Source organism: Hemitrygon akajei, chromosome 4 (assembly GCF_048418815.1).
Source record: "Hemitrygon akajei chromosome 4, sHemAka1.3, whole genome shotgun sequence".
Taxonomy (NCBI): Eukaryota; Metazoa; Chordata; class Chondrichthyes; order Myliobatiformes; family Dasyatidae; genus Hemitrygon; species Hemitrygon akajei.
Window position 1 is genome coordinate 132,627,397 of NC_133127.1, and position 26,769 is coordinate 132,654,165.

The 26,769-nt window shown below is 40.0% G+C and overlaps 1 protein-coding gene across 5 annotated transcripts in view; it reads left to right on the forward strand.

Moving 5' to 3' along the window:
- Window positions 1-26,769, forward strand: part of slc36a4 (solute carrier family 36 member 4) — a 264,779-nt gene that overhangs the window by 96,698 nt on the left and 141,312 nt on the right. Inside the window, exon 10 of one of the 5 annotated variants that reach the window (XM_073043346.1) lies at window positions 4,985-5,901. The exons of the other annotated variants lie outside the window; for them this stretch is intronic. Coding sequence (XP_072899447.1) covers window positions 4,985-5,000 — 16 coding nt within the window. The 3' untranslated portion in view covers window positions 5,001-5,901. Of the gene's footprint in view, window positions 1-4,984; window positions 5,902-26,769 lie in introns of those variants that run through there. 5 annotated transcript variants of the gene reach the window in all.

A 26,769-nucleotide genomic window follows, 5' to 3' on the forward strand; every position in this document is an offset into this window, starting at 1 on the left:
ACTCTTGTCACCATTTGGAATTCTGCCACCAATGGTTGTATCGCCAGCAAATATTTAGATGACATTTGAGCTGTGTCTAGCTACACAGTCAAGTGTGTAGAGAGAGTAGAGCAGTGGGCTAAGCACATTTCCTTGAAGTGTGCCAGTGTTGATTGTCATTGAGGTGGAGATGTTATTTCTGATATGCACAGATGGTGGTCTTCCGTTAGCAAGTTGAGGATCTTTTGTAGAGTGAGGTACAGAGGCCCACATTCTGGAGCTTCTTAATCAGAATTGTAGGAATGATTGTATTAAACAGAGCTGCAGTCAATAAACAGTATCCTGACATAGGTATTTGTATCATCCAGGTGATCAAAGGCTGTGTGAAGAGCCAATGAGATCGTGGCCACTTTAGACCTAATGTGGCGATAGGTAAATTGCAGTGGGTCTAAGACTTCGCTGATTCAGGAGTTGATTCTGGTCATAACCATCCTCTCAAAGTGCTTAATCACAGCAGATGTGAGTGCTGCTGAATGATAGTTGCTTAAGTACTCACCCTGCTCTTCTTGGAAACTGGTATAGTTGTTGCCCTATTGAAGCAGGTGGAAACTTGAGAGACTGAAAATGTCTTTGAACACCCCTGCCAGTTGGTTGACACAGGTATTCAGAGCCCTACCAGGTACTACATTAGGGCCTGTTACCTTGAGAGGGTTCACCTTGATGTTGGCCAATGAGATGGAGATCACGGGGTCATTGGGTGCTGCAGGGATTGTCATAGCTGTAGTTCTTTCCCCCCCCTTTCAAAGTGAGCATAAAAGGCATTGAACTCGTCTGGGAGTGAAGCATCTTTGCCATTCATGATGTTAGGTTTTGCTTTGTAGGAAATAATGGCCTGCAAACCATACCTTAGTTGACATGAATCTGATTTTCCCACTAACCTCGCTCAGAATTGTTCCTTAGCTCTTGAAATAGCTCTCCACAATTTATACCTGTTTTTCTTTTGCTGACCTGAATACCATAGATCTAGCCCCCAGCAGATCCTGTAGAATCCTTAGGATTGTGCTTTATCTTGTCTGCTAGGGCAACCTCGTGCCTTCTTTTAGCCCTCCAGATTTCTTTTTTAATTGCTCTCTGGCATGTCTTATACTCCATAAGTACCTTATTTGTTCCTACCTGCCTATACCTGCTATGTACCTCCATTTTTCTGAACAAAGGCCTCAATATCTCTTGATTCCCCACACCTGTTATCCTTACCTTTTATTCTGACAGGTACATACAAGCTTTGTACTCTCAAAAGTTCACTTTTGGAGGCCTCCTACTTAGCAAGTGCACTTTTGCTAGACACTTGCTGGATCCTTTCTGATACCATCAAAATAGACCCTTCTCCAATTCACAAACCATGGCCAGACCTATCTTTTTTGCATATTTAGTTTGAAACTAATGGCATTGTGATCACTGGATGCGAAACGTTACCCTATACAAATTTCTGTCACCTACCCTGTCTCATTCCCTAATAGCAGATCAAATGTCACACACTCCTATGTACTGATCAAGGAAACTTCCCTGAACACATTCGACAAACTCTATCCCATCTAGTCCTTTTACAGTATGGGAGTCCCAGTTAATATGTGGAAAGTTAAAATCACCTACTATGGCAACCTTGTGTTTCCTGCAACAGTCTGCAATCTCTGGAAATTTGTTCCTCTAAATTCCTCAGACTTTTGAGTGGTCTTTAATATAGCCTCATTAGCGTGATCACACCTTTTTTATTTCCCAGTTCCACCCATAATGCTTCACCAGATGAGTTCTCCAGTCTGTTCTGACTGAGCACTTGATGTGACATTTCCCCTGACTAGTAGCACCACCATTCCTCCTTTAATCCCTCCTGCTCTGTGGTATTTAAAACAACAGAACCCCGGACTATTGAGCTTCCAGTCCTGCCCCTCCTGCAAACAAGTCTCAATGCTACACTATCATAGTTTCAGGTGTTGATCCATGCCTGAACTCATCTGCCTTTCATAGAATATAGAATAGTACAGCACAGTACAGCCCACAATGTTGGGCTGACCCTTAAACCCTGCCTCCCATATAACCTACCCAACTTTAAATTCCTCCATATACCTGTATAGTAGTCTCTTATATTTCACTAGTGTATCTGCCTCCGCCACAGACTCAGGCAGTGCATTCCACATGCCAACCACTCTCTGAGTAAAAAACCTTCCTATAATATCCCCCTTGAACTTCCCACCCCTTACCTTAAAGCCATGTCCTCTTGTACTGAGCAGTGGTGCCCTGGGGAAGAGACGCTGGCTGTCCACTATCTGTTCCTCTTAATATCTTGTACACCTCTATCATGTCTCCTCTCATCCTCCTCCTCTCCAAAGAGTAAAGCCCTAGCTAACACCCCATAAGCTTTCGAACGATACTACTTAGATTGAAGTATACACAGTTCAGGACATTAGTTGCACCATGCTCAACTTTTTGGTTCCTGACTTTGCCTGAAGACTTAACAATATCTGTCTTCACAACCTCTCTACTAACTGTTCTGGCATTCTGGTTCCCATCCTCCAACAATTCTAGTTTAAACCCCACCATGTAGCACAGTGGGATTCTGCATTCATGTAAATACATACTTCGTTACTCAGTTAAACGGTAGTTTGTATTTTTTTAATATACCTTTTTAAGTGTTTCCATGAAACTTTGGCTAATTGAGGCAGCCACTTAACTGGGCTAAAATGTATCCCAATTAACCGGAATCCAGCATATTACAGAGAACTGTGGTTCTGTAAACAAGCTAACTCTCTAATTTGAAAATCCTTATTATATATGTGAGCTGTCGGCTCTAAGTCTGTAGTGCACAATGCAAATTTTTGCAGGAATTATTTTTACTTAACAAACATGAGGAAATCTGCAGATGCTGGAAATTCAAACAACACACACAAAATGCTGGTGGAACACAGCAGGCCAGGCAGCATCTAAGCAGAAGCACTGTCTACGTTTCAGGCCGAGACCCTTTGTCAGGACTAACTGAAAGGAAAGATAGTAAGAGATTTGAAAGTAGTGGGGGGAGGGGGAAATGCGAAATGATAGGTGAAGACCGGAGGGGGTGGGTTGAAGCTAACTTTCGCCAATCACCTTTCCAGCTCTTAGCTTCAACCCACCCCCTCCGGTCTTCACCTATCATTTCGCATTTCCCCCTCCCCCCACTACTTTCAAATCTCTTACTATCTTTCCTTTCAGTTAGTCCTGAAGAAGGGTCTCGGCCCGAAATGTCGACAGTGCTTCTCCTTATAGATGCTGCCTGGCCTGCTGTGTTCCACCAGCATTTTGTGTGTGTTATTTTTACTTAACTATGTTTTTCCATTGGGTCAGGTAGGCAGACCAGAGCTAGATTTTCTAAATTTTTTTGTTTTCTCTGTCGCTGCTGAGTTAAAGAGGAAATCATGTAAACATGATAACTTGCCTGGTCACATCTTCAGATTATTCCAAAGACTTTGTGTCAAGTTATCGATGGATTTTAAAGGTAATCATGATAAAACCAATTTGTGCACATCCAAAAGATTAGCACTTTAATTTGTGTTTCTGTGGTGTTTTGAAGTTGGATGTTGGCTCTGTAACAGGTGCACTCTGTTATTTCTTGAATAATGCTGAAATGAATAAATGGATGATGTTTCCAATAATACCTCTGTCCTTGTGAAGACAGAATTTGCACTTTGGAGTTTCTTTTAAACATTCTAATTAAAAGCACTACAGAGATGGAAAACAGAACGCGTTGCAGAGAGATACAAGATGAAGCTAATTTGTTCCACTAATGTTGATTGAGGAACATTGTTGGCCTATACATTGTGAAGATAGCAATAATTATCACAGAATTTTAGAACTTGTGTGGTTGCGGGCGTATTTTGTCACAAGGCAATACTGCTGAATTTTTAATAGCTGCTTAACGTATCCAATAAGGCCTGTTTTGGCAGCTGATTTTAAAGTTGGTGCCTCAGTGCAGCTGCCACTGTGCTGGACTGTGGTGTTGTGTTAGGACATGCCTGTGGATCTGTCTGTTGTGGTACTTGAACTTGACTCGAGACGAGAGTGCTGGCAACCGAACAAGGGATGTCACACGTGTATCGAGCGGATGAAAGTGCCAGGATACATGAGGTGTGTGCTTAAGCAGCTGATGTGTTAGAGGAGGGGGGGAAGATACAGAGATTGGGCATGGGTAAATGGATGAAGTTGGAATTCCAGGGCCTTGAATACATAGGGGCAATGAATATGTATTTTCAATGATAAAATAGCCAATCATTATTCATTCTTTGCTAGAAGTGTACATGCACTCAAGCTGCAGAAGGCAATTAATTAATCCCAATTTTTGTTCTATCATCTATCCTACAGGTGGTGATGCAGATGTGAGCCTAAACTGCCAAGCATTCTGTTGTTTCATGGCAGAGTCCCAAAGTTGTCCTTAATTAACACCCAATTTCCAGTAGAAGTGACCAGACGTTAATTAGATCAAAGATAACTGACCTGACAGGTCACCTCCCTAGTTATAGAGGAATTATCGCACATGTGCAGTTGGCTAATACACGACTATGTGTAAGTTAGCTCTGTGCTTCCTACCACCCCCCCCCCCCCCCACCACTTCATTTTGTGTGTGGTTCAGAGGAGTGCCAAACTACACAAATTGGCAACAAAATATGCCATATGTGACTTCATGTAGTCAGGACATTTCACCCAGCTGCCCAATATTTTGAATAGATAAAGCCCTCTCACCACACATCACACTTCTATGCATATTTTGTTTGAAATTCAGAGTTGACAAGACAGTGTAATAACTTAAGGTACCCATACCAGCAATACGCAGAGTAGGTCCACTCGTATCTATAAGCTGACACAGTGCTGTCTCGCCATATGCTTCCAGTGCAGGTGCAGCATAGGTTAGATGTTGGGTTAAGAAGGGTTGAGAGAATGGCTCCTGACCCATATGCCTGATGTGTCCATTCATGTTTTCCAGGTGTAGTGAGGTATGACGTCATCTTTTTGTGAAGTGGCCTTTGGAGGATCCTGCATTTGAGATGACGTCTTCCTGGCTGTGTTTTGCTGCTTGGATGTTGATGGTAATGGTACTCAGCCCCTCCTGTGCCTCTGCTGCTGTTTCCTCAGACAAGATAGTACCACCTTTTTCTGAGGTATCAGCGATGGATTGGGTTGTTGATGTACTTTTTGGATTGCCAGCACCTGAGAAAGATTTTGCGTCAGTATCCGCTGTTAGTTTTCTGTGAACATAGATAAAAGCAGAAGCAAGTATTATATATTTGCCTTTGTTACAGTATAATGAATATCCAAATAATTGGAGTTTGTTATTGTACATGCTCTTTTTACTGTACTGTATATAATCCTTGTATTAAAGTGACAATGGAAAATCTGAGGGAATTGTGCGTGTATTTTCCTCCTTATGCCATTGAAAATTGCAGGCACTTTTTTTTTAAACAGAGTGCCTCCCAATGTTTTAAAATGAAAATACCATTCCTCATCCTCGTTATCTACGGGAATGGTACCAGAGGATTGGAGGGAGGCAAATGTTGTCCCCTTGTTCAAAAAAGGTAGTAGGAATAGTCCGGGTAATTATAGACCAGTGGGCCTTACGTCTATGGTGGGAAAGCTGTTGGAAAAGATTCTTAGAGATAGGATCTATGGGCATTTAGAAAATCATGGTCTGATCAGGGACAGTCAGCATGTCTTTGTGGAGGGCAGATTGTGCCTAACAAGCCTGATAGAGTTCTTTGAGGAGGTGACCAGTCATATAGGTGAAGGTAGTGCAGTGGATGTGATCTACATGGATTTTAGTAAGGCATTTGACAAGGTTCCACATGGTAGGCTTATTCAGAAAGTCAGAAGGCATGGGATCCGGGGAAGTTTGGCCAGGTGGATTCAGAATTGGCTTGCCTGCAGAAGGCAGAGGGTTGTGATGGAGGGAGTACATTCAGATTGGAGGGTTGTGACTAGTGGTGTCCCACAAGGATCTGTTCCGGGACCTCTACTTTTTGTGATTTTTATTAACAACCTGGATGTGGGGGTGGAAGGGTGGGTTGGCAAGTTTGCAGACGACACAAAGGTTGGTGGTGTTGTAGATAGTGTAGAGGATTGTCGAAGATTGCAGAGGGACATTGATAGGATGCAGAAGTGGGCTGAGAAGTGGCAGATGGAGTTCAACCCGGAGAAGTGTGAGGTGGTACACTTTGGAAGGACAAACTCCAAGGCAGAGTACAAAGTAAATGGCAGGATACTTGGTAATGTGGACGGGCAGAGGTATCTTGGGGTATATGTCCACAGATCCCTGAAAGTTGCCTCACAGGTAGATAGGATAGTTAAGAAAGTTTATGGGGTGTTAGCTTTCATAAGTCGAGGGTTAGAGTTTTAGAGTCGCGATGTAATGATGCAGCTCTATAAAACTCTGGGTAGGCCACTTTTGGAGTACTGTGTCCAGTTCTGGTCGTCTCAGTATAGGAAGGATGTGGAAGCATTGGAAAGGGTACAGAGGAGATTTACCAGGATGCTGCCTGGTTTAGAGAGTATGGATTATGATCAGAGATTAAGGGAACTAGGGCTTTACTCTTTGGAGAGAAGGAGGATGAGAGGAGACATGATAGAGGTGTACAAGATATTAAGAGGAATAGATAGAGTGGATAGCCAGCGCATCTTCCCCAGGTCACCACTGTTCAGTACGAGAGGGACCTGGCTTTAAGGTAAGGAGAGGGAAGTTCAAGGGGGATATTAGAGGAAGGTTTTTTATTCAGAGAGTGGTCGGTGCGTGGAATGCACTGCCTGAGTTGGTGGAGGCAGATACACTAGTGAAGTTTAAGAGACTACTAGACAGGTATATAGAGGAATTTAAGGTGGGGAGTTATATGGGAGGCAGGGTTTGAGGGTCGTTACAACATGGTGGGCCGAAGGTCCTGTACTGAGCTGTACTGTATGTTCTATAGTCTATGTTAATAATATGTTTAAAGCATCGATACATATAGATTTGAAATATGCATCAAAGTTATCAATACTAGTCCCATGTAAAATGTGTCATCTTATTGAGAGCCCTAGACATACAAGGCCTTTACAAGTGTTGGGATGTTTGGCCATGTAGCGATAACTGTAAGTGTAAAATAATTCTGCAATTCCAGTTTCTTTTGAGATTTTGGTTGTCACAAGAGCACTGTATGCAGTTTCTGGTAGAATTGGTTGGAAAGGGTAAACTGTTCAAAGTTAAAAATAAATTTATATCAAAAGTACATATGTCACAATATACAACCTTGAGATTCATTTTGTTGCAGGCATACTCAATAAGTCCATAATGGAATAATAACCATAACAGAATCAGTGAAAGACTGCATCAATTTGTGTGTTCAACCAGTGTGCAAAAGACAACAAACTGTAAATGATAAAAATAAATAAACAATAAATATTAAGAACATGAGATGAAGAATCCTTGAAACTGAGTCCATAGGTTGTGGGAACAGTTCGGTGTTGGGGCAAATGAAGTTGAGTGAAGTTATCCTCTTTCGTTCAAGGGCCTGATTATTGCGGGGTAGTAATGTGCCTGAACCTGGTGGTGTTGAGTTCTGAGGCTCCTGTATCTTCCCCTTAATGGCATCCACGAGAAGAGAGCGTGACTTGGGTGGTGAGGGTCCTTGATGGATGCCGCTTTCCTGCGACAGCGCTTTTTGTAGATGTGCTCACTGGTGTGTAGAGCTTTACCCATGATGGACTAGGCCATATCCATTTCTTTTTGTAGGATTTTCCATTCCAGGGTGTAGGTGTTTTCATACCAGTCTGTGATGTAGGCAGTCAATATACTCTCTTTTATAGATCTCTAGAACCATGGCAAAGTTTTAGATGTCATGCTGAACCTTTACAAACTGCAGGAAGTACAGGCACTGCTGTGTTTTGTTTTGTAATTGCACTTGTGTGCTGGGCCCAGGACAGGTCCTCTGAAATAATAACACTGAAGAATTTAAAGTTGCTGACCCCCTCCACCTTTGATCCTCCAAATGAGGATTAACTCATAGACCTTTTTTTCCCCTTCTGAAGTCAATAATCAGCTTCTTGGTCTTGCTGGCATTGAGTAAGAGGTTGTTGTTATGGCACCACTCAGCCAGATTTTCAATCTCCCTCCTATTTGCTGACTTGTCACTAACTTTGATTAGGCTATGACAGTGGTGTCGTCAACCATCTTCAATAGGGAATTGGAGCTGTGCTTAGTCTCACAGTCATAAGCATAAAGCCAGTAGAGCAGGGGGCTAAGCACACAGCTTTGTGGTGCTGCTATGCTGATGGAGATTGTGGAGTAGATGTTGCCAATCCAAACTGTCTGGGGTCTGCAGGTGAGGAAATCGAGGATCCAATTGCACAAGGATGTATTGAGGCCGAGGTCTTGAAGCTTATTGATTAGTTTTGAGGGGGAAATAATAATGGATACGGAACTGTAGTCAATTAAGAGGATCCTGATTATGCATCACTGCTGTTCAGATGTTACAGGGTTGAGTGAAGAGCCAATGAGAAGGTGTCTGCTGTGGACTTGTTGCGCCAGTAGCCAAATTAGAGCAGATCCAAGTCGCTACTCAGGCAGGAGTTGATGTGTTTCATCAACCTCTCAAAACACTTCATCACTGCAGATATAAGTGCAACTGGATGATAGTCATTGAGGCAGGTTACTAAGTTCTTCTTGGGCATTGGTATAAGTGAAGGCTTCTTGAAGAAGATAGGTACCTCAAACTGCCTAAGTGGGAGGTTGAAGATCTCAGTGAACACACCAGCTAGTGGATCAGCACAGGTCTTTAGTACTTGGTCAGGTACTTGTCTGGGCCAGGTGCTCTTCGTGGGTTCACCCTCCTGAAGGCTGCTCACACGCCAGCCTCGGAGACTGAAATCACAGGATCATCAGGGTTGAGGGAGTTTGTGATGGTTCCTCCGTGTTTTGATGGTCAAAATGAGGATAAAAGATATTGAACTCATCGTAATATGAAGCTCTGTTGTTGCCTATGTTTCTTGATTTGACTTTATAAGAGGTGACAGCATTCAAGCCCTGCCACAACTGTCGAGCATCCTTTGTTGATTGAAGTTTTGTCTGGAATTGTCATTTCAGTTGTGAGATGGCTTTCCAGAGATTGTACCTGGATGTCTTGTATAACTTTCTTGGTCACCAGACTTGAAAGCCTCTGACCTAGCCCTCAGCAAGGATCTCATGGTTCATCCAGGGCTTCTGGTTGGGGAAGACTGAATGATCTTGTGGGGACACACTTGTCTACAGCGGTTTTAATAAAGTCCATTGCAACCTTGGTTTATTGATTTAGATCTGCAGAGGAGTTCTTGAACATAGTGCAGTCCACCCACTGGAAGCAATCCTGTTGCTGCGCCTCTGCCTCCACAACTATCTCTTTGTTGTCCTAATTTCTGGAGTCTCTGCCTGCATGCAGGAAAATGACAGCCAAATGATCAAATTCACTGAAATATGGTCTGGGCATGGAATGGTAGGCATCTTTCTGGTGATTGCATGCAAATTTAATTTAGGAACACCTAATTATTCATTCATTGCAATTTTTGGCCATTTATCTTCCCGTAAAATACTGCTCACAGTGAACTTTGGTGTGCTGGAAGATCGGGCTTTCAACATATTTTCATTTTGGAAGGCAGAGGTCTAATACTCATGTACTTCTGGAGCAAAATATTGACTCTAGAAATATTGTTTTGAGCCGGGTCAGAGTTTCCATGAGGCTAATAAGCTCTGATAAAAAGATACTAATAGTGGCTTGCTTTCACACTGTTTTGAAAGCAATGGGATCTGAGGTCTGCTTGCTCAAGGTTAGTGATTGGAACATAAGTTTCCAAATAAAAACACTAATTAGGTCCTTGTACCGTTAGTAGTGTTTGATCTGTTACAGTTGAAGAAATTTAAATTGTCTGTCGTATTGGTGGTTTTAATTAGAAGCTCCTGTATTAGTTACCGTAATCTGGCAAAGTTCTGTTGTGTATTGGCAAGAACTGTGATTTTTCAGAGACTCAACAAAGTTGATGGAACAGTTTGCTCCATAAAAGCTGCTTAACCTTAGTATACAGTAACTCAGTTACTTTCAGTTTCAGAAATTTCAGCTTGTAGTTGATATAATTACATAATTTGCTATTTTATCAACTGTCATAGGTAGCATTGAGACTCTCGGGGTGTTTTTTAAATCACACAGCTTGTCAACGAACCATATAATGAAATGTTACATGGTCAGATGCTTTTTGTTTCAAGAACTTTTTTTTACTGCTAATCTTAAATTCTGCCCTGCTGTATTTAATATGGCAATTTATACACTTACTGGCCAATTTATTAGGTACTGGAGTGACCACAGGAGTGAAATCCGGTGTGGTCTTCTGCTGCTGTAGCCCATCCACTTAAAGGTTCGGCATGTTGTGTGTTCAGAGATGCTCTTCTGCACACCACTGTTGTAATGCGTGATTATTTATGTCACTGTTGCCTCCCTGTCAGCTTGCATCACTTGGCCATTCTTCCCTGACCTTTCTCATTAACAAGGCTTTATCACTCATACAACTACTGCTCATTGGATGTTTTTAGTTTTTTTGCACCATTCTCTGTAAGCTACAGACTATTGTGTGTGAAGATCCCGGGAGTTCAGCAATTTCTGAGATACGCAAACCACCCCGTCTGGCACCAATAATTATCCATGGTCAAAGCCACTTAGATCGCTTTTCTTTCCCATTCTGACGTTTGGTCTGAGCAACTTCTGAACATGTTGACCATGTCTGCATGTTTTTATGCACTGAGTTGCTGCCACATAATTGGCTGACTAGATATTTGCATTAATGAGCAAATGTACCTAATAAATTGATCACTGAGTGTATATCCATATACTTAGTCATGTGCACCAGAGCATCTTTCATTAAACAGAGTTATAACAGTGAAGGGCTGAGAATATCAATATGGTATCCACTGAGTGTATGTAGCTTGTCATACAAGGTTTTTGCATAGCAGATTGTATGTGATGTTACTAAATACAACCTCAAAAAAATCTTTACCTTTGCCTCTAGTTGTTGTGGCATGGTTTGCAGATATTTAGATACCTTGTTTTAATTTAGTTTCTTTATTTGCATTAAATTGGCAGATGCGTAGGTGCTTCATCAGTGTATTTGTATAGCTGAATAGGAAAAAGAACTCAAGTCTTTGGTCAGGTTTTTCACACTGTTTTGCCAAATTTTCTTTATACTTTCCTCCCTTGAAGTTTAGAAATGAGTATAACCTTAAACCTGGAGGCATAAGGGATCACAGATGCTGGATTATGGAGCAATAAACAAATTGCTGGAGGATGGCAGTGGGTCAGGCAGCAACTGAGGAGGGAATAAGTCGATTGATGTAGGGTTTTGGCCTGAGAGGTTGACTGTCCATCTCCCTCTATGGATGATGAGTTCCTCTAGCAATTATTTTTTAAAAGTATTTTTGCCATTTGACATCCACAGATTCTGTGGACGTTGCAAAACTGGTTTGATTAACTCTTCACGAGTGGGTGCTTTTTTTTTGCTTTGTAATTAAAAATAATTCTTTAAAAGGAAAACTTCAGTGATTTTCCATGCATTAGCCTCTCTTTTTGCCTAAGCTTCTTGAACACTAATTAGCTAAATTTGTTTTGAATTCCTTCCTTAAAGTGCTCAGTCTTGGAGTTTTGTGGTTGCTCTTGTGGAGGTCACATTAGAAAAACACTTCATTAGTCTTACTACTGGGTTACTGTTAAGCTATGAGAGTGTTTTGAGGATTCATTTTCAGGATCTTTGTAAGGTATTGAAGCTTTTAAAGGTATACCAGAGAACTGCACCATATTTCAAATACTGCACTGTAGGTAAGTGCTGCCTCATTACATTATAGTGCGGAAGATTCCATTTTTGAGATTCCAAGATTGGAAATTGGAATGAAAACTTAATTCATCAGTTATGATACTGGGATAAGTGAAGATAGTGTAGAGGCTGCAGCATTAATTTACTACAATGTTGCCTGCTTGGCCACTGTATAAATGTGAGCAGAAAATGAAAAAGATATTACTGTATAGAGATTGAGATCACTCGCTCTCCCTCTCTATCAACAAAAATGTGAGAAGCATTGCAATGCATCATGTACTTGCTAATCAATGGCATTGTACTTTTTTCTGCTTTTTTAACTTCGGATAAATGTTAAGCTCATCATCCCAGATCTTGCAAAGGGTATTTAAAGTCCTTTGCATATCTTGTTGATTTGGATGTCTTTTCCAATAGTTTTACTATCACTAGCATTGACTTTGTTGTAAATGCAGCAAGTAAGATTGTACTGCTACCAGTAGCAAAGCTGGGAGGTAATGCATGACAACTCTTAGCACTGAAATACAGATGCAGAATGTTTACTATTCTGCTACTTTTCTGATCACAGAGAAGCTAAGGGCTCAGCCATCATTAGGATAAACGTCAGGCTGAAGTTGAAGGAAAGGCAAAATTCTCATTGTAGGCTGTTGAGCCCATTTCATTGTAGCCAATCTGTAATGTTAAAATAATTCATGGCAGGTGCAATTACTGTACACAGTAGCATACCAGTTAGCACGGCATTATTACAGCTCAGGGTGTTATGGAGTTCAATTCCAGTGCCGTTCTGTAATGAGTCTCTGTACATCCTCCCCGTGGAATGTGTGGGTTTTCTCCGCATCTTCCAGTTTCCTTCCACTTTCCAAAGATGTATTGGGTTGGTTAATTGCTCATTGTAAATTGCTATATGATTAGGTAGGTTAGGGTTAATCAAGTTTGTCGGGGTGATGTGGATCGAAGGGCCTACTGCCCACTGTATCACTGAATAAATAATTTTGTAAATTATTATCACTGCTTTATTATCTTTTCCCAGACCCAGTGATTTCCTTTGCTATATGATAGAATTTTAGACAATGTTTTCAGGTTTTAAACTAGTTTATCTAATGCATCTTCTTGATAACATAATCCAAACTGTGCATGGAGCCTGATGATAACAGGAAAGAAACACCAGATAGTGAAGAATAATCAAAGTTGTATTGCGACATTAAAATTTAAGTTAAATTTGAATTATTTACATAATATTATACCTCTTTGATGTTAGATAGGTTGTCTTATCGAAATAAAATAATTCCAGCTTGTTTACAAAGAAATTTGCATAATGGTATTCAGCAGTATAAATTGACACTTAAGAGCTTGCTTGCACATTTTAATGAGATGCAAATCACAAATTGCTTACCATACAGGATATGATAGATGACTAGATTTTAGATTGGTAATTTGCTCCATAGATCTTGTTTAAGAGACATCTGAGTGTGTTGCGCCCACTAATACCGATTTTGATAGCTCTTTAACATTTCAAAATGGAATAATAATTAAACATTGTTCACATCCTGTTGACTGAAAAATATTCAATTACATGGAGAAGGTATTTGCATCTGCTATAGAAGTTATACATACTCCCCTTCTCAATTTGATATGTACATAAAAATACTGCAGTCTGGAGTAAGCCTGTTTTTGTCATTAATTTTATAATTGATCTTGAGATGCTCAGTTCTCATCTAAGTTTCAGAAACATAGAATTTACAGCATAGGGGGTTGCCAGTTAGAACACTATGTCCATGCTATCCAAAATCAGATATCAACAGGTTCTTCTAAATTCCTATCATGTATACAGTTGCTGTGTGACCTTGTAAGATAGGATTTTTCAATTACTGATTATGGTATGGTATATTAGTGATGTGTGTTTCTGCCTTATTCTTTCAGGTTGAGAATTTCAGATGAACATCCAATCTTTGGAAACTTTTTCCATCTGCTCCTTTCTAATCCAAACTATTGACCTCTTGTTAGTGACCTTTAAGTTGCAATTGAGTGTAGAATAGTAAACTTGCGAGATCTAATGTTTTTGCGGTGCAGCAGAAAAGAGATGAAAGCTATTTCCCTTTAAATCTTTAATCTTAAATGATTTGATACAGTTCTGGATCATGTGAGAATAGCCTGCATTTATTGACCTGTACTTTTCCTTTTAGTGGCACTTGCTACTATTATATAGGGCCCTGGTGAGACAACATTTGGAATATTGTGTGCAAATTTGATATCCTTGCCTAAACAAAACAGTACTTGCTATAAATGGAATGTAGTAACATTTCACCAGACTTGTCTCTAAGATGACAGTTGTGTCATATGAGGATAAGTTGTGTCGTAGGATAAGCTTATGTAGTTTGGAATAAGAATTGAACTTAGATCTCAGTGGCCTCGTCAAGATTGATGTAGGGGAATGTTTCCTAGTCTAAGAAAACTGCAACCAGGAGTTTCCAGGAGTTGCAGTTTTTAAAAGAAAAAAAGGAAAAGGGTCATTTAGCACTGAGTAAGAATTACTTGTGAGTCTTTGAAGCTCTCTTCTCTGGGTTGCCGTGGAGGATTGCTCGCTGATTTTATTGACAACTCTGGCTGATATGTTTTTGGCTATTAGGGGAATCAAGGGATATGTGATTAAAGCAGGAAAACAGTCTTGAGTGTGAAGCTGAGCCATGGTTCTGTTAAATAGAGGAGTAGGCTTGAGGGGCAAAATAATCTCCACTCCTGCTCCATTCACACCAAAATAAGAAACATAAGAATGAATATCAGTAGAAATGAAAGCTGTGTATATTCAACTGTATATTCCCTGTGGAAAAGTGGCATTTGAAGATATAGTGACAGAGGTGGAAAAGTATCCAAATTGCAAGGAGAGCAGAAAAATCTGTACTTGCAGAAGAACTGGAATGAAAGAGGACACTCCTAGGGCAGTTAATTCAGGATAAAAGATCCAAGTAGAAATTGAAGTCAAGCTTCTGAAACATCACAGGCTATAATTCCTCTTCATAAGATAAAGGAGTAATATATTATCGCCTTTACTCTAGAGAAGAGACAAGAATGATGAGTGGTTTTCAGAGGTATGCAGGCAGGCATTTTGAGTTTTTTTGTATTTAACAGGACCTTTTGAACCAGTTTGATTGCATATACTGTAAATGTTTAATTAATTTTAAGTTGCTGCCATAGATGTCATTCTGGGATTTGTACACCGGGTTTTCATATTTTTCTATAGGTTTTTCACTTTGTTTGGTTCTGCTTTACATGTTTTTTGTAGATTCAAATTAAAATGAGAACCTGAGATCCAGAATACTGGTGTTACTCATAGACCTAGTTTTGTGTACAACTTAGCCTGATATATTGCTTTTCACGTCCTCCTTTACATTGGCGACACAGCAGTGGAAACTACAAACTGTTTCAAACGTCTGGGAGTGCATATCTCACACAACATTTCATGGTCTCAGAACACATCGTGCACAATCAAGAAATCTGATTAACTCCTCTACTTTTTCAGGAGGCTGGAGAGAGCAGAACTATGCACATCAATACCCATGACCTTCCACAGATGTGCAATAGAGAGCATCTTAACATGCTGCATCACTGCCACATGCATTTATATTTCTGCAATGATTAGTGCATTAAAGATTAGTTTTGAATAATTAGATCTGTAGGTGCTTACAGCTATGTCAGAACATACCATCACTGTGCAAGCAGGAAGCAGTTACTTTATTGATTTATATTACAATTTTAACAATAAATTGCTTTTTATTGGAACATTGGGAAGTTGTGTCGAATCTCTAATATCAGAACTGGAAGGAGTTAAATAGCTTATTTTTAAAATTGTGTTCTGGATAAAGTGCTTTATTTTTGCAAGGTTGAGAAGGTGCAGAATAAATTGCTGAATAAGTCTGATTTTTACTGTAACTAAATTAAGCTGTCCTTTTAATATACATGCATTTGATGGATTGAGGATTGCTTGAGTGACCAGGAACGTACATAACTGGCTCAGAATTCAGAGTAGAAAATGTCAGTGGCCATTCCATCACAGAGCAACAACAGCAAGTAACTTCCGGTACCCATGGACGTGCAGTTAAATATAGAAATCCAGGTAGTGCTATAGTGAATGCTTCTCCATGGGCTGCAGAGTATACATCTTTCCAGATGCAATTGACTGTGAATTAATGATTTGGGGCATAATTCTTAATTTAAGAACCATTGAAACTATGGAGCCTTTTAAAGGAGGTGTAACTGACATGTCCAATTACATTTATTGCTGTGTCCCTAAAATGCATATTTCCTTGTACGGTAATAACTTATGAATATTCTATGCTTCTTTTAAAATATCTTTAAAAAAATTTAGTTGTTTTTCCTTCTCCCTTAATTCTATTGCAAAGGTCCTGACTTAGGCTTTCTGCAAAATAATTCAGGTGTTAATTATAATCCAGAATTTTTGTTGAATGAGAAAGGAGTCTCATTGGATCCTTGCCAGCTTGATGCTATACAACCTCTGTAGATATTACCAGACTGATACAGGGGAACTGGAGCTATGATTTGTAAAATTCTTGTGGACAGCTTTAATCTCTAGGTCAGCTATACTTAGTGTCTTTCAGTGTTGATGGCAAAATCAAGACTTGGCATTATCCTTGATTTTGTTTTTAGAAAATCAGACAAGTAACGGACATAAATCAAAGTGGAGAGTTTGAAATTGTGTGGAGGCAATGCAATGAAACAGAAGATGACCAAACAATATTATTAGGTTTTAAAGTTGGAGAAGGTGGAAGAGAGGTGGTGGTTTAGAGGAAAAAAAAATGTTCAAGCATGAGTGAGAGTTTGGCTACTAATGAAGCAACAGACAATGGAGTAGGAGAGATGAACAATGGCAAGACTAGAGGAGGTGGAAATACTTTTTAAATATAGGACCTGGAGGGTTGGAGGTGATTAACCTTAGACTCTTAGTTATGGAGTCACGTTCAGCCTGGTTAAAGGTCAAGGTAATGGATTTGCAAATTTACTGAGCCATGTTTGAATCTTAATTGCTTAACTGAAGAAAATCACCATTTCTTTGTGACTATTGAATAAATGAATGATAATGCAATAAATGGAAGGATTGTTTAAAAAATGGTATTGAGTAGAGCATGGCATCAAAAGTTCGCACCTCTCTGCTAACCTAGGTGTCCTTTTGTTTGTGGGTGATACCATTCAGATGCAGTTTGTGATTCCAGTGTAAGCTTGGCATGCAAGCTGGAATTGGGTTTGCATGCCAGATCTGTGATTTTGGAGAGAAAAACAAATGATATTGAAGGAATTCAGCAGGTCAAGTGGCATCAGTGCAGGAAAATGAACAGTCAATGTTTCAGTTCGAGGCTGTTCATCTTCACACAGGTGAAGACTAGAATAAAGACATGAGAGGGAGGGGAAGTGACAGGCGAAAAAGCACTGCTCTGCTGTGGTTTTGTATTTATGAATTTCTGAGTCTGGTTGATTATGCAAAAACATGAATTATGATTCAGATATGTCAGTAAAAGTTTATGATAAAATGTTTTATTACTTATTCAACTTTTCCTAAGCAATTTGAATACTTAATATTTTGTCCTTCCAGTTTGAACTGAAGGTTAGCATTTACTTTGCGGTTAAAAGAGCTAATTATATATGACTGCATTTTGTGAGTTGTGAAGTGCTTACGAGTCTGTCCTTTGATGTGAAACCACTAGAGAGCAATATGTGAAGTTCCAGGATAATGAGAAACTCAAATTTCAGGATTAATGATATAAATAAAATCAACTGTGGTAATGAAAAATAACAATTTTTACTGATTCTTCCACAGAGAGCTGTAATGTTTGTCAGAATGTTGAAATACTAAGGGCATGTAAAGTGTAAAAACACAATTATTTGTACCTGTTTTCATGTGTTTTAAAATATTATTTAATAAATAAAGTAATTCTTGAAATAGTTTTGAAAATCTCTTGCCTGTTTGTACTATATGTTGAACCTAAATGCAGTTAAGTATATCAGCTCAGATAGGGCATCTGACAAGCGGCAAATTATCTCGCAAGTAAGCTGGAATATTAGAAGTTTTCAGCTTTCAAACTATGATGAAATGATGTTGAGGCCATTACAGAGACTTGGATGGCTCGGGCTGGAATGGTTACTTCGAGTGCCAGGCTTCAGATGTTTCAGAAAGGACGGGGGGGGGGGGTGGGGTGGGGGGAGACAAAAGATGTGGGGGCGTGGCACTGTTGATCAGAGACAGTGTCATGGCTGCAGAAAGGGAGGAAGACGTGGCGTCTACTGAGTCTCAGTGGGTGGAAGTTAGGAACAGGAAGGGGTCAATAACTCTACTGGGTGTTTTTTATAGACCACCCAATAGTAACAGGGACATCGAGGAGCAGATAGGGAGACAGATTCTGGAAAGGTGCAATAATAACAGAGTTGTTGTGGTGGAAGATTTTACTTTCCCAAATATCGATTGGCATCTCCCTAGAGTGAGGGGTTTAGATGGAGTGGAGTTTGTTAGGTGTGATCAGGAAGGTTTCCTGACACAATATATAGATAAGCCTACAAGAGGAGAGGCTGTACTTGATCTGGTATTGGGAAATGAATCTGGTCAGGTGTCAGGTCTCTTAGTGGGAGAGTATTTTGGAGAGAGTGATCACAATTCTATCTCCTTTACCATAGCATTGGAGAGGGATAGGAACAGACATGTTAGGAAAACATTTAATTGGAGTAAGGGGAAACAATGAAGGTATCAGGCAGGAACCTGGAACCTTAAATTGGAAACAGATGTTCTCAGGGAAACGGAACGGAAGAAATATGGCAAATGCTCACGAGATATTTGTGTGGAGTTCTGCATAGGTATGTTCCAATGACACAGGGAAAGGATCATAGGGTACAGGAACTGTGGTGTACAAAGGTTGTTGTAAATCTAGTTGAGAAAAAAAAGCTTACGAAAGGTTCAAAAAGCTAGGTAATGATAGAGATCTGGAAGAATACAAGGCTAGCAGGACGGAGTTTAAGAATGAAATTAGGAGAGCCAGAAGGGGCCACGGGAAGGCCTTGGCGGACAGGATTAAGGAAAACCCCAAGGCGTTCTACAAGTATGTGAAGAGCAAGAGTATAAGACATGAGAGAATAGGACCAATCAAGTGTGACAGTGGAAAAGTGTATATGGAACTGGAGGAGGTGTTGGAGGTACTTAATGAATACTTTGCTTCAGTATTCACTGGAAAGGGATCTTGGTGATTGAAGGGATGACTTACAGTAGACTGAAAATCTTGAGCAAATAGACATTAAGAAAGAGGCTGTGTTGGAGCTTTTGGAAAGCATCAAGTTGGATACGTCACTGGGACTGGATGAGATGCATTCCAGGCTACTGTGGGAGGCGAGGGAAGAGATTGCTGAGCCTCTGATTATCTTTGCATGATCAACGGGGACAGGAGAGGTTCCAGAGGATTGGAGGGTTGCGGATGTTATTCCCTTATTCAAGAAAGGGCAGCCCAGGAAATTATAGATCACTGAGTCTTACTTCAGTGGTTGGTAAGTTGATGGAGAAGATCCTGAGAGGCATAATATGATTAGGTATAGTCAGCATGGCTTTGTCAAAGGCAGGTCCTGCCTTACGAGCTGGATTGAATTTTTTTGAGATGTGACTAAATATATTGATGAAGGTAGAGCAGTTAATGCAGTGTATATGGATTTCATCATGGCATTTGATAAGGTACCTCGTGCAAGGCTTATTGAGAAAGTAAGGAGGCATGGGATCCAAGGGGACATTGCTTTGTTGATCCAGAACTGGCTTACCCACAGAAGGCAAAGTGTGGTTGTAGATGGGTCATACTTTGCATGGAAGTCGGTGACCATTGGTGTGCCTCAGGGATCTGTTCTGGGACCCTTACTCTTCGTGATTTTTATAAATGGCCTGAATGAAGAAGTGGAGGGATGGATTAGTAAATTTGCTGATGACACAAAGGTTGAGGGTTTTGTGGGTAGTGTGGAGGGCTGTCAGAGGTTACAGTGGGACATTGACAGGATGCAAAACTGGGCTGAGAAGTGGCAGATGGAGTTCAACCCAGATAAGTGTGAAGTGGTTCATTTTGGTAGGTCAAATATGATGGCAGAATATAGTATTAATGGTAAGACATATTGGTAAGACTTATTAGTATTAATGGTAACGGCAGTGTGGAGGATCAGAGGGATCTGGGGGTCCGAGGACACTCAAAGCTGCTTTGCAGGTTAACTCTGTGGTTAAGAAGGCATACGGTGCATTGGCCTTCATCACCCGTGGGACTGAGTTTAAGAGCCGAGAGGTAATGTTGCAGCTATATAGGACATTGGTCAGACCCCACTTGAGGTACTGTGCTCAATTCTGGTTGCCTCACTACAGGAAGGATGTGGAAACCATAGAAAGGGTGCAGAGGAGATTTACATGGATGTTACCTAGATTGGGGAGCATGTCTTATGAGAATAGATTGAGTGAACTCAGCCTTTTCTCCTTGGAGTGATGGAGGATGAGAGGTGACCTGATAGAGGTGTACAAGATAATGAGAGGGATTGATCATGTGGATAGTCAGAGGCTTTTCCCCAGGGCTGAACTGGCTAGCACGAGAGGGCATAGTTTTAAGGTGCTTGGAAGTAGGTACAGAGGAGATGTTGGGTAAGTTTTACACAGAGAGTGGTGAGTATGTGGAATGGGCTTCCGGCCACGGTGGTGGGGGTGGATACAATAGGGTGTTTTAAGAGACTCCTGGATAGGTACACGGAGCTTCGAAAAATAGAGGGCCATGGGTAACCCTACGTAATTTCTATGGTAAGGACATGTTCGGCACAGCTTTTTGGGCCGAGTGGCTTGTATTGTGCTGTAGGTCTTCTATGTTTCTAAAGATTTTGGAATCTGAAAAACATTTGTCTCAAACAATAAATTATGATGGTCTGGATTACATGTAATTCAATCCTTTGATTTTTTTTGTTTCTTTATTCTTTTGTAGCAACTGCAAGTTTCTCCTCTCTATACAAATCCTTATTTCAAAATGTTTCTATTTAAAAAAATTATTTAGAACTTAGAAGTCAATAATGAGTTCTACTTTTCTGTCGTCATTCCCAAAAGTTTATTTGCACACTGACTTAAATGATGTAGGCAGATAGTTTGACCTTCACCTCTTGATGCCTTATGTCTACTGCTGAACCATTGTCTAAATGTGGCCTTCAAAGTTTTGGATTCAGAAAAGGAAGGAGAATTATTGAATGAAACAAAAACGTAGTCATTTTAATGCTTCTTTAAAAACAAAATGTTTAATTCTAATGGCCTGCATAATTATGTCATTGTAGTCTCAGTTTTGTTTCAGAAAAAGCCAACAAAATCAAGTTGAATGACATGTATATTGAAAATCCGTCTGTTTCATCTGTAGCTGTAGCATTGTAAGGAACACAGTGTGATACTGCAAACCATAACAGCTAAATCTAAACTTATTATGAATTTGAATTACAATGCAAGGTAAACCTAGTTATTTTTGTCTTCATTTGCATCCTGCACACTAATTGAGCTGCCAGTCATTTAATATAAGGTAGAACTTTGAATGTTTCTTCTGTTTTTACTTCCACAACTGCATTTGGCATTTTATTTCTGAACAATATAGCACAAAAAGGCAAATGTAAATTTAATTTGCAAATTACATTTATTCCAAGGCAAGCATTTTCCATTATTTGGGTTTCCTTTGAAAAATTAGTCAAAAAATAATTTATTCAAATTGCTTCCCAATTGAATAATTCATTCTCACAAAGAAACTGAGTGTAAGAAAGCTGGTTCAAGTTGCTTTTTGAATAACAATGAATGTTAAGATCATATTTATTTAACATTGCGTTGATAGCTTGCGACAATAATGTACTTCACTTGCACAATTCCTGAGTCCTCTGTTTTTAAAATAAAAAGCAGTGAAAATTATTAACAAAATATTCTGCATGTCAGTTGAATTTTGTTAGCCTACTACAATGGCTCAAATTAGGCTCTCACAACAGTAATGTCAAGTGAGGTAATTGCTTATATAATGCTTTTTAGATGATTCAAAATACTTAATTACAGTACTTAGTTACAAAATACAGTAGCAAGGGTGTGGGCTACAAATTACAGTGAGAAATAGAAAAGACTTGTCAAAGGGACAATGTTACGATAGACATGGGGAATTTCAATATTGCATGGAAATTGGGAAAATCAGGTTGGTGCTGGATCCCAAGAACGAGAATTAATAGAATATCTTCAGGATGGCTTTTTAAGAACAGCTTGTGTTTGAGCCCACTAGGGGATCAGCTATTCTGGATTGGGTGTTGTGCAATGGACTGGATTTGATTAAGGAGCTAAAGATAAAAGGAATCCTTAGGAAACAGTGATCATAATTTGATTGAATTCACCCTGCAATTTGGGAGGGAGAAGCTAAAGTCAGATGTATCAGTATTATATTGGAGTAAAGACAATTACAGAGGCATGAGAGAGGTGCTGGCCAAAGTTGACTGGAAGTGGTCACTAGCAGGGGTGATGGTGGAACAGGAATGGCTGGAGTTTCTGGGAGCAATTCAGGAGGTGCAGAATGAAAGAAGAAGTATTCTAAAGGAAGGGTGATGCAACCATGACTGACAAGGCAGCCAAAGCTAACATAAAAGCAAAACAGAGTGTATAAATACAGCAAAAATTAGTGGGAAGTTAAAGTATTGAGAAACTTTCAAGAACCAGCAGAAGGCAACCAAAAATCCATTGGGGGGGGGGGGAGAGGTTGAAATATGAAGGTAAGCTAGCCAACAATACCAAAAATGATGCCAAAAGTTTTTTTCATATATTGTAACAGAGAGACTTGAGTGGATATTAGACTGCCTGAAAGTAATGCTGGAGACGTAGTAATGGAGAGAAGGAAATTATGGACAAACTGAATAAGTATTTTGCATTAGTTTTCCCTGTGGAAGACATAGCAGTATGCCAGAAACTTGAGAGTGTTGGAATGGAGGTGAGAGCAGCTGCTATTACTAGGGAGAAGGTGCTTGTGAAGCTGAAGGTAGATAAATCACCTGGATCAGATGGACTACACTCCTGATGTCTGAAAGAGATAGCTGAAGAGATTGTGGAGACATTAGTAATGATCTCACAAGAATCACTTGATTCTGGAATGGTTCCGGAGGACTGGAAAGCTATAAATGTCACTCCAGTCTTCAAGAAGGGAGGAAGGTAGAGAAAAGGAGATTATTGGCCAGTTTGTTTGACCTCAGTGGTTAGGAAGATGTTGGAGTTGATTGTTAAGGATGTGGTTTTGGGTTACTTGGACATGGTAAATAGGCCAAAGTCAGCATGGCTTTCTTAAGGAAAATCTTGCCTGACAGATCTGTTGGAATTCTTTGAGGATCTATAGCCTAGTAATTTCTAAGGTAGAAACTTGTTTGGCATAACTTTGTGGGCCGAAGGGCCTGTATTGTGCTGTAGAGTTTCAATGTTTCTAAATAGTAAGTGGGACAGATAAAAGGGGAATTGGTGGATGTTGTGTACTTCAATTTTCAGAAGGCCTTTGACAAAGTGCCACACATGAGGCTGCTTAACAAGATACTAGCTTTGATGGATCATTGGCTGATTGGCAGGAGGTAAAGTATGGGAATACAGGGAGCCTGTTCTGATTGGCTGCCTGTGATTAATGCTGTTCTATAGGGGTCTGTGTTGGGACCACTTCATTTTACATTGTATGTCAATAATTTGGATGATGAAATTGATGGCTTTGTCACTAAGTTTGCAGATGATACGAAGATAGGTGGAGGTGTAGTTAGTGTTCAGAAAGCAGGGAGGCTGCAGAGGGACTTGGACAGATTAAGAGGATTGGTAAAGAAGTGGCAAATGGAATACTGTGCCACAAAGTGTATTGTCATGCATTGTGGTAGAAGAAATAAAAGCATAGACTACTTTCCAAATGGGGAGAAAATGCAAAAATCTGAGGTGCAAAGGAACTTGGGAATCCTTTGACAGATTTCTCTAAAGGTTACTTTGCAGGTTGAGCTGGTGGTGAGGAAGGCAGATGCAATGTTAGCATTCATTTCAAAAGGGCTAGAATAGTAAGGATATAATGCTGCGGCTTTATAAGACATTGGTGACATCTCACTTGGACTATTGTGAGCAGCTTTGGGACCCCTGTTTAAGAAAGGAACCATTGGAGAGGTTTGAGAGGAGGTTCATCAGAATGATACTGGGAATGAAAGTCTCATCGTGTGAGGAATGGTTGATGGCTCCGGGCCTTTATTCACTGGAATTTAGAAGAATGAGCAGGTAATCTCATTGAAACCTAATGAATATTGAAAGGCCTAGATAGAGTGGATGTGGAAAGGATATTATCCATGATGGGGGAGTCTAGGAACAGAGGCCACACCCTCAGAATAGAGGGGCGCCACTTTAGGACAGAGTTGAGGATTTTTTTTAGCCAAAGGGTGGTGAAGCTGTGGAATTTATTCCTCAAAGGCGGCTGTGGAGGCCACGTCATTGTGTATATTTAAGGTGGAGATTAGGTTCTTGATCAGGAATATTGAAATCCTACAGCACAATACAGGCCTTTTGGCCCACAAAGCTGTGTTGGACATGTGCTTACCTGAGAAATTACCTAGGGTTATCCATAGCCCTCTATTTTCCTAAGCTCCATGTACCTATCCAGGAGCCTCTTAAATGACCCTATTACATCTGCATCCACTACATTTGCCAGCAGCCTATTCCGCACACTCACCACTCTGTGTAAAAAAAAAAACTTACCCCTGACATCTCCTCTGTAGCTACTTCCAAGCACCTTAAAACTGTGCCCTCTTGTGCTAGCCATTTCATCCCTGGGAAAAAGCCTGGATTAGTCAGGGTGTGAAAGGTTTTGGGGAGAATGGGGTTGAGAGGGAAATGGATCAGATATGAAATGGTGGAGAAGACTTGATGGCTGAATGCCCTAATTCTGCTCTGATGTCTTATGGTCTTAATCATCAGTTGAAGCATTGTTTTTGGTGGTACAAAACAGTGGGTTGCCGCAGTGCATAAACAAAGAAGACTTCTGATTCTTCAGCATTGTTACAATAGATTACTGGTAATACAAAGCTAGGTGCAGCTGTGGGCTGTGATGCACAATGGCTTGTAGGAGGTAGAATCAGACTAGGTGAACAGGCCAGGATATAATGTTGAAAAATAAGATGTCTTCCACATTGAAGAAAAAGCAAAGATGATATAAATAGTAAGACTGAAAGCTGTTAATGTTCTACATGAATCACTGTAGGTTAACATGCAGATTTAGCAAGGTAAATAGCACACTGACTTTTATCACAAGAGGATTTGAGTACAAGAAGTATTTTGCTTTGATTGATAGAAACCTGGTAAGACTGCATATTGAATATTGTGCATAGTTTTGGTCTTCCAATCTAAAGGAGGATATGCTTGCAATACAGGAAGTGCAACAAAAGATCACCAGACTGACTCCTTTGATATTGGGGTTGTTGTCTAAGAAGTGATTGTGCAAACTGGGCTCATACTAGAGAATATATAAAGGATAAGAAGGGTCATTTTTCAAATGTACACAATTAGAATAGATATAGATTTGATAATTTCCTGTAGTTGGCATCCTCTAGAATGAGGGTTGCATCCTCAAAAATAAAGGTTCAGAAAGTCAGGGCAGCCTTGAGGACAAATGTCTTCACCCAGAGAGAAATGAAGTTGGGTATATTCAAACTGAGATTGCTAACATTTTCGATAATAAGGAAATAAAAGTTTATGGGGTCAGTACAAGAAAGTGAAGTTGAGGTAATTGATCAGCTATGATCTATAGTAGAGAAGGTACAAGGAGCCGATTGGCCTACTCATTTATTTTGTGTTTTCCAATGTATATTCAGCCTCAACTCTTAAGTGTGGAGAAATGACAGTGATTTCATAAGCATCCTCGCTGTTAGATATCTAGCAGTTTGTGTTTTGTTGTAACTTCAAAACATTCAAGTAATTCAAAGGAAGATATGGAAGTCTGTGAATGCAGGTCTAACTTTGTTTACTTGAAGTGTGCATGACACATGCAATTCATGTATTTATATATATATATCCAATAATGAATTAAAGGATGCTTAATCAAACAATATATGTACCAGATTACTCAAATGTTATTGAAATGTTAGGTATACAACATTCCTCCCTGCTTAGCTATAAACTCTATCTCAATGGAGAATGCATCTCAACTATATACACATGATATATAATACAACTACTATACAGACATCCACAGCATAGCAAATTTTAAATTGTCCCATTTAGGCCTAAAGATTTAATCGCTGTGGAGGTTTTCTTACTCTTGTGGGGTAACATCTTTCCTGGCAAGGGGGATCACTTTGCTTGGCAGATGAAACTTGTGACTGTGAAACGATCTCTGGTTCTGGGGTGGTTGTTGAAGTTGACTCTGAGACTTCAGGAAGTGCTTCTGACAGCCCTGGGCACCTTTCTTCTCCTTTTCTTTGCTTTTCTCTCTGGATCTACTTTGATCATCCTCTTTCTTTTCCTTTTTCTTCTTCCTAGTTTGTGCATTTTTGATCTTGGGAAGGTTCATTTACTGGACTGGAGTATTCTCTTATTAATCCTTCTTTTGCTCCCTTTATAATCTGATCTCTCCTCTTGGTTTCCTCATCCACCACATCATCTGATGAATCCTCTGTTTTTGTATCTCCATTGACTCCTTTCTTTCTGACCTCTATTTATCCAACCGAGCTTGGTCTTTACATCCACTTTTACAAGCAGCAATCTGCACCCCCCCCCCCCACCTGAAGTTCATGCAATAACCTTAATACACACAGAGTAGATTCTGGTTCTTTTTACTCACAAAAGCCGAACACTTGCAATCTTCCAGATGCTCAGTGTGTCTTTTTGGTTGTTGTATTTCACTATCACAGAAGTAATTTCCA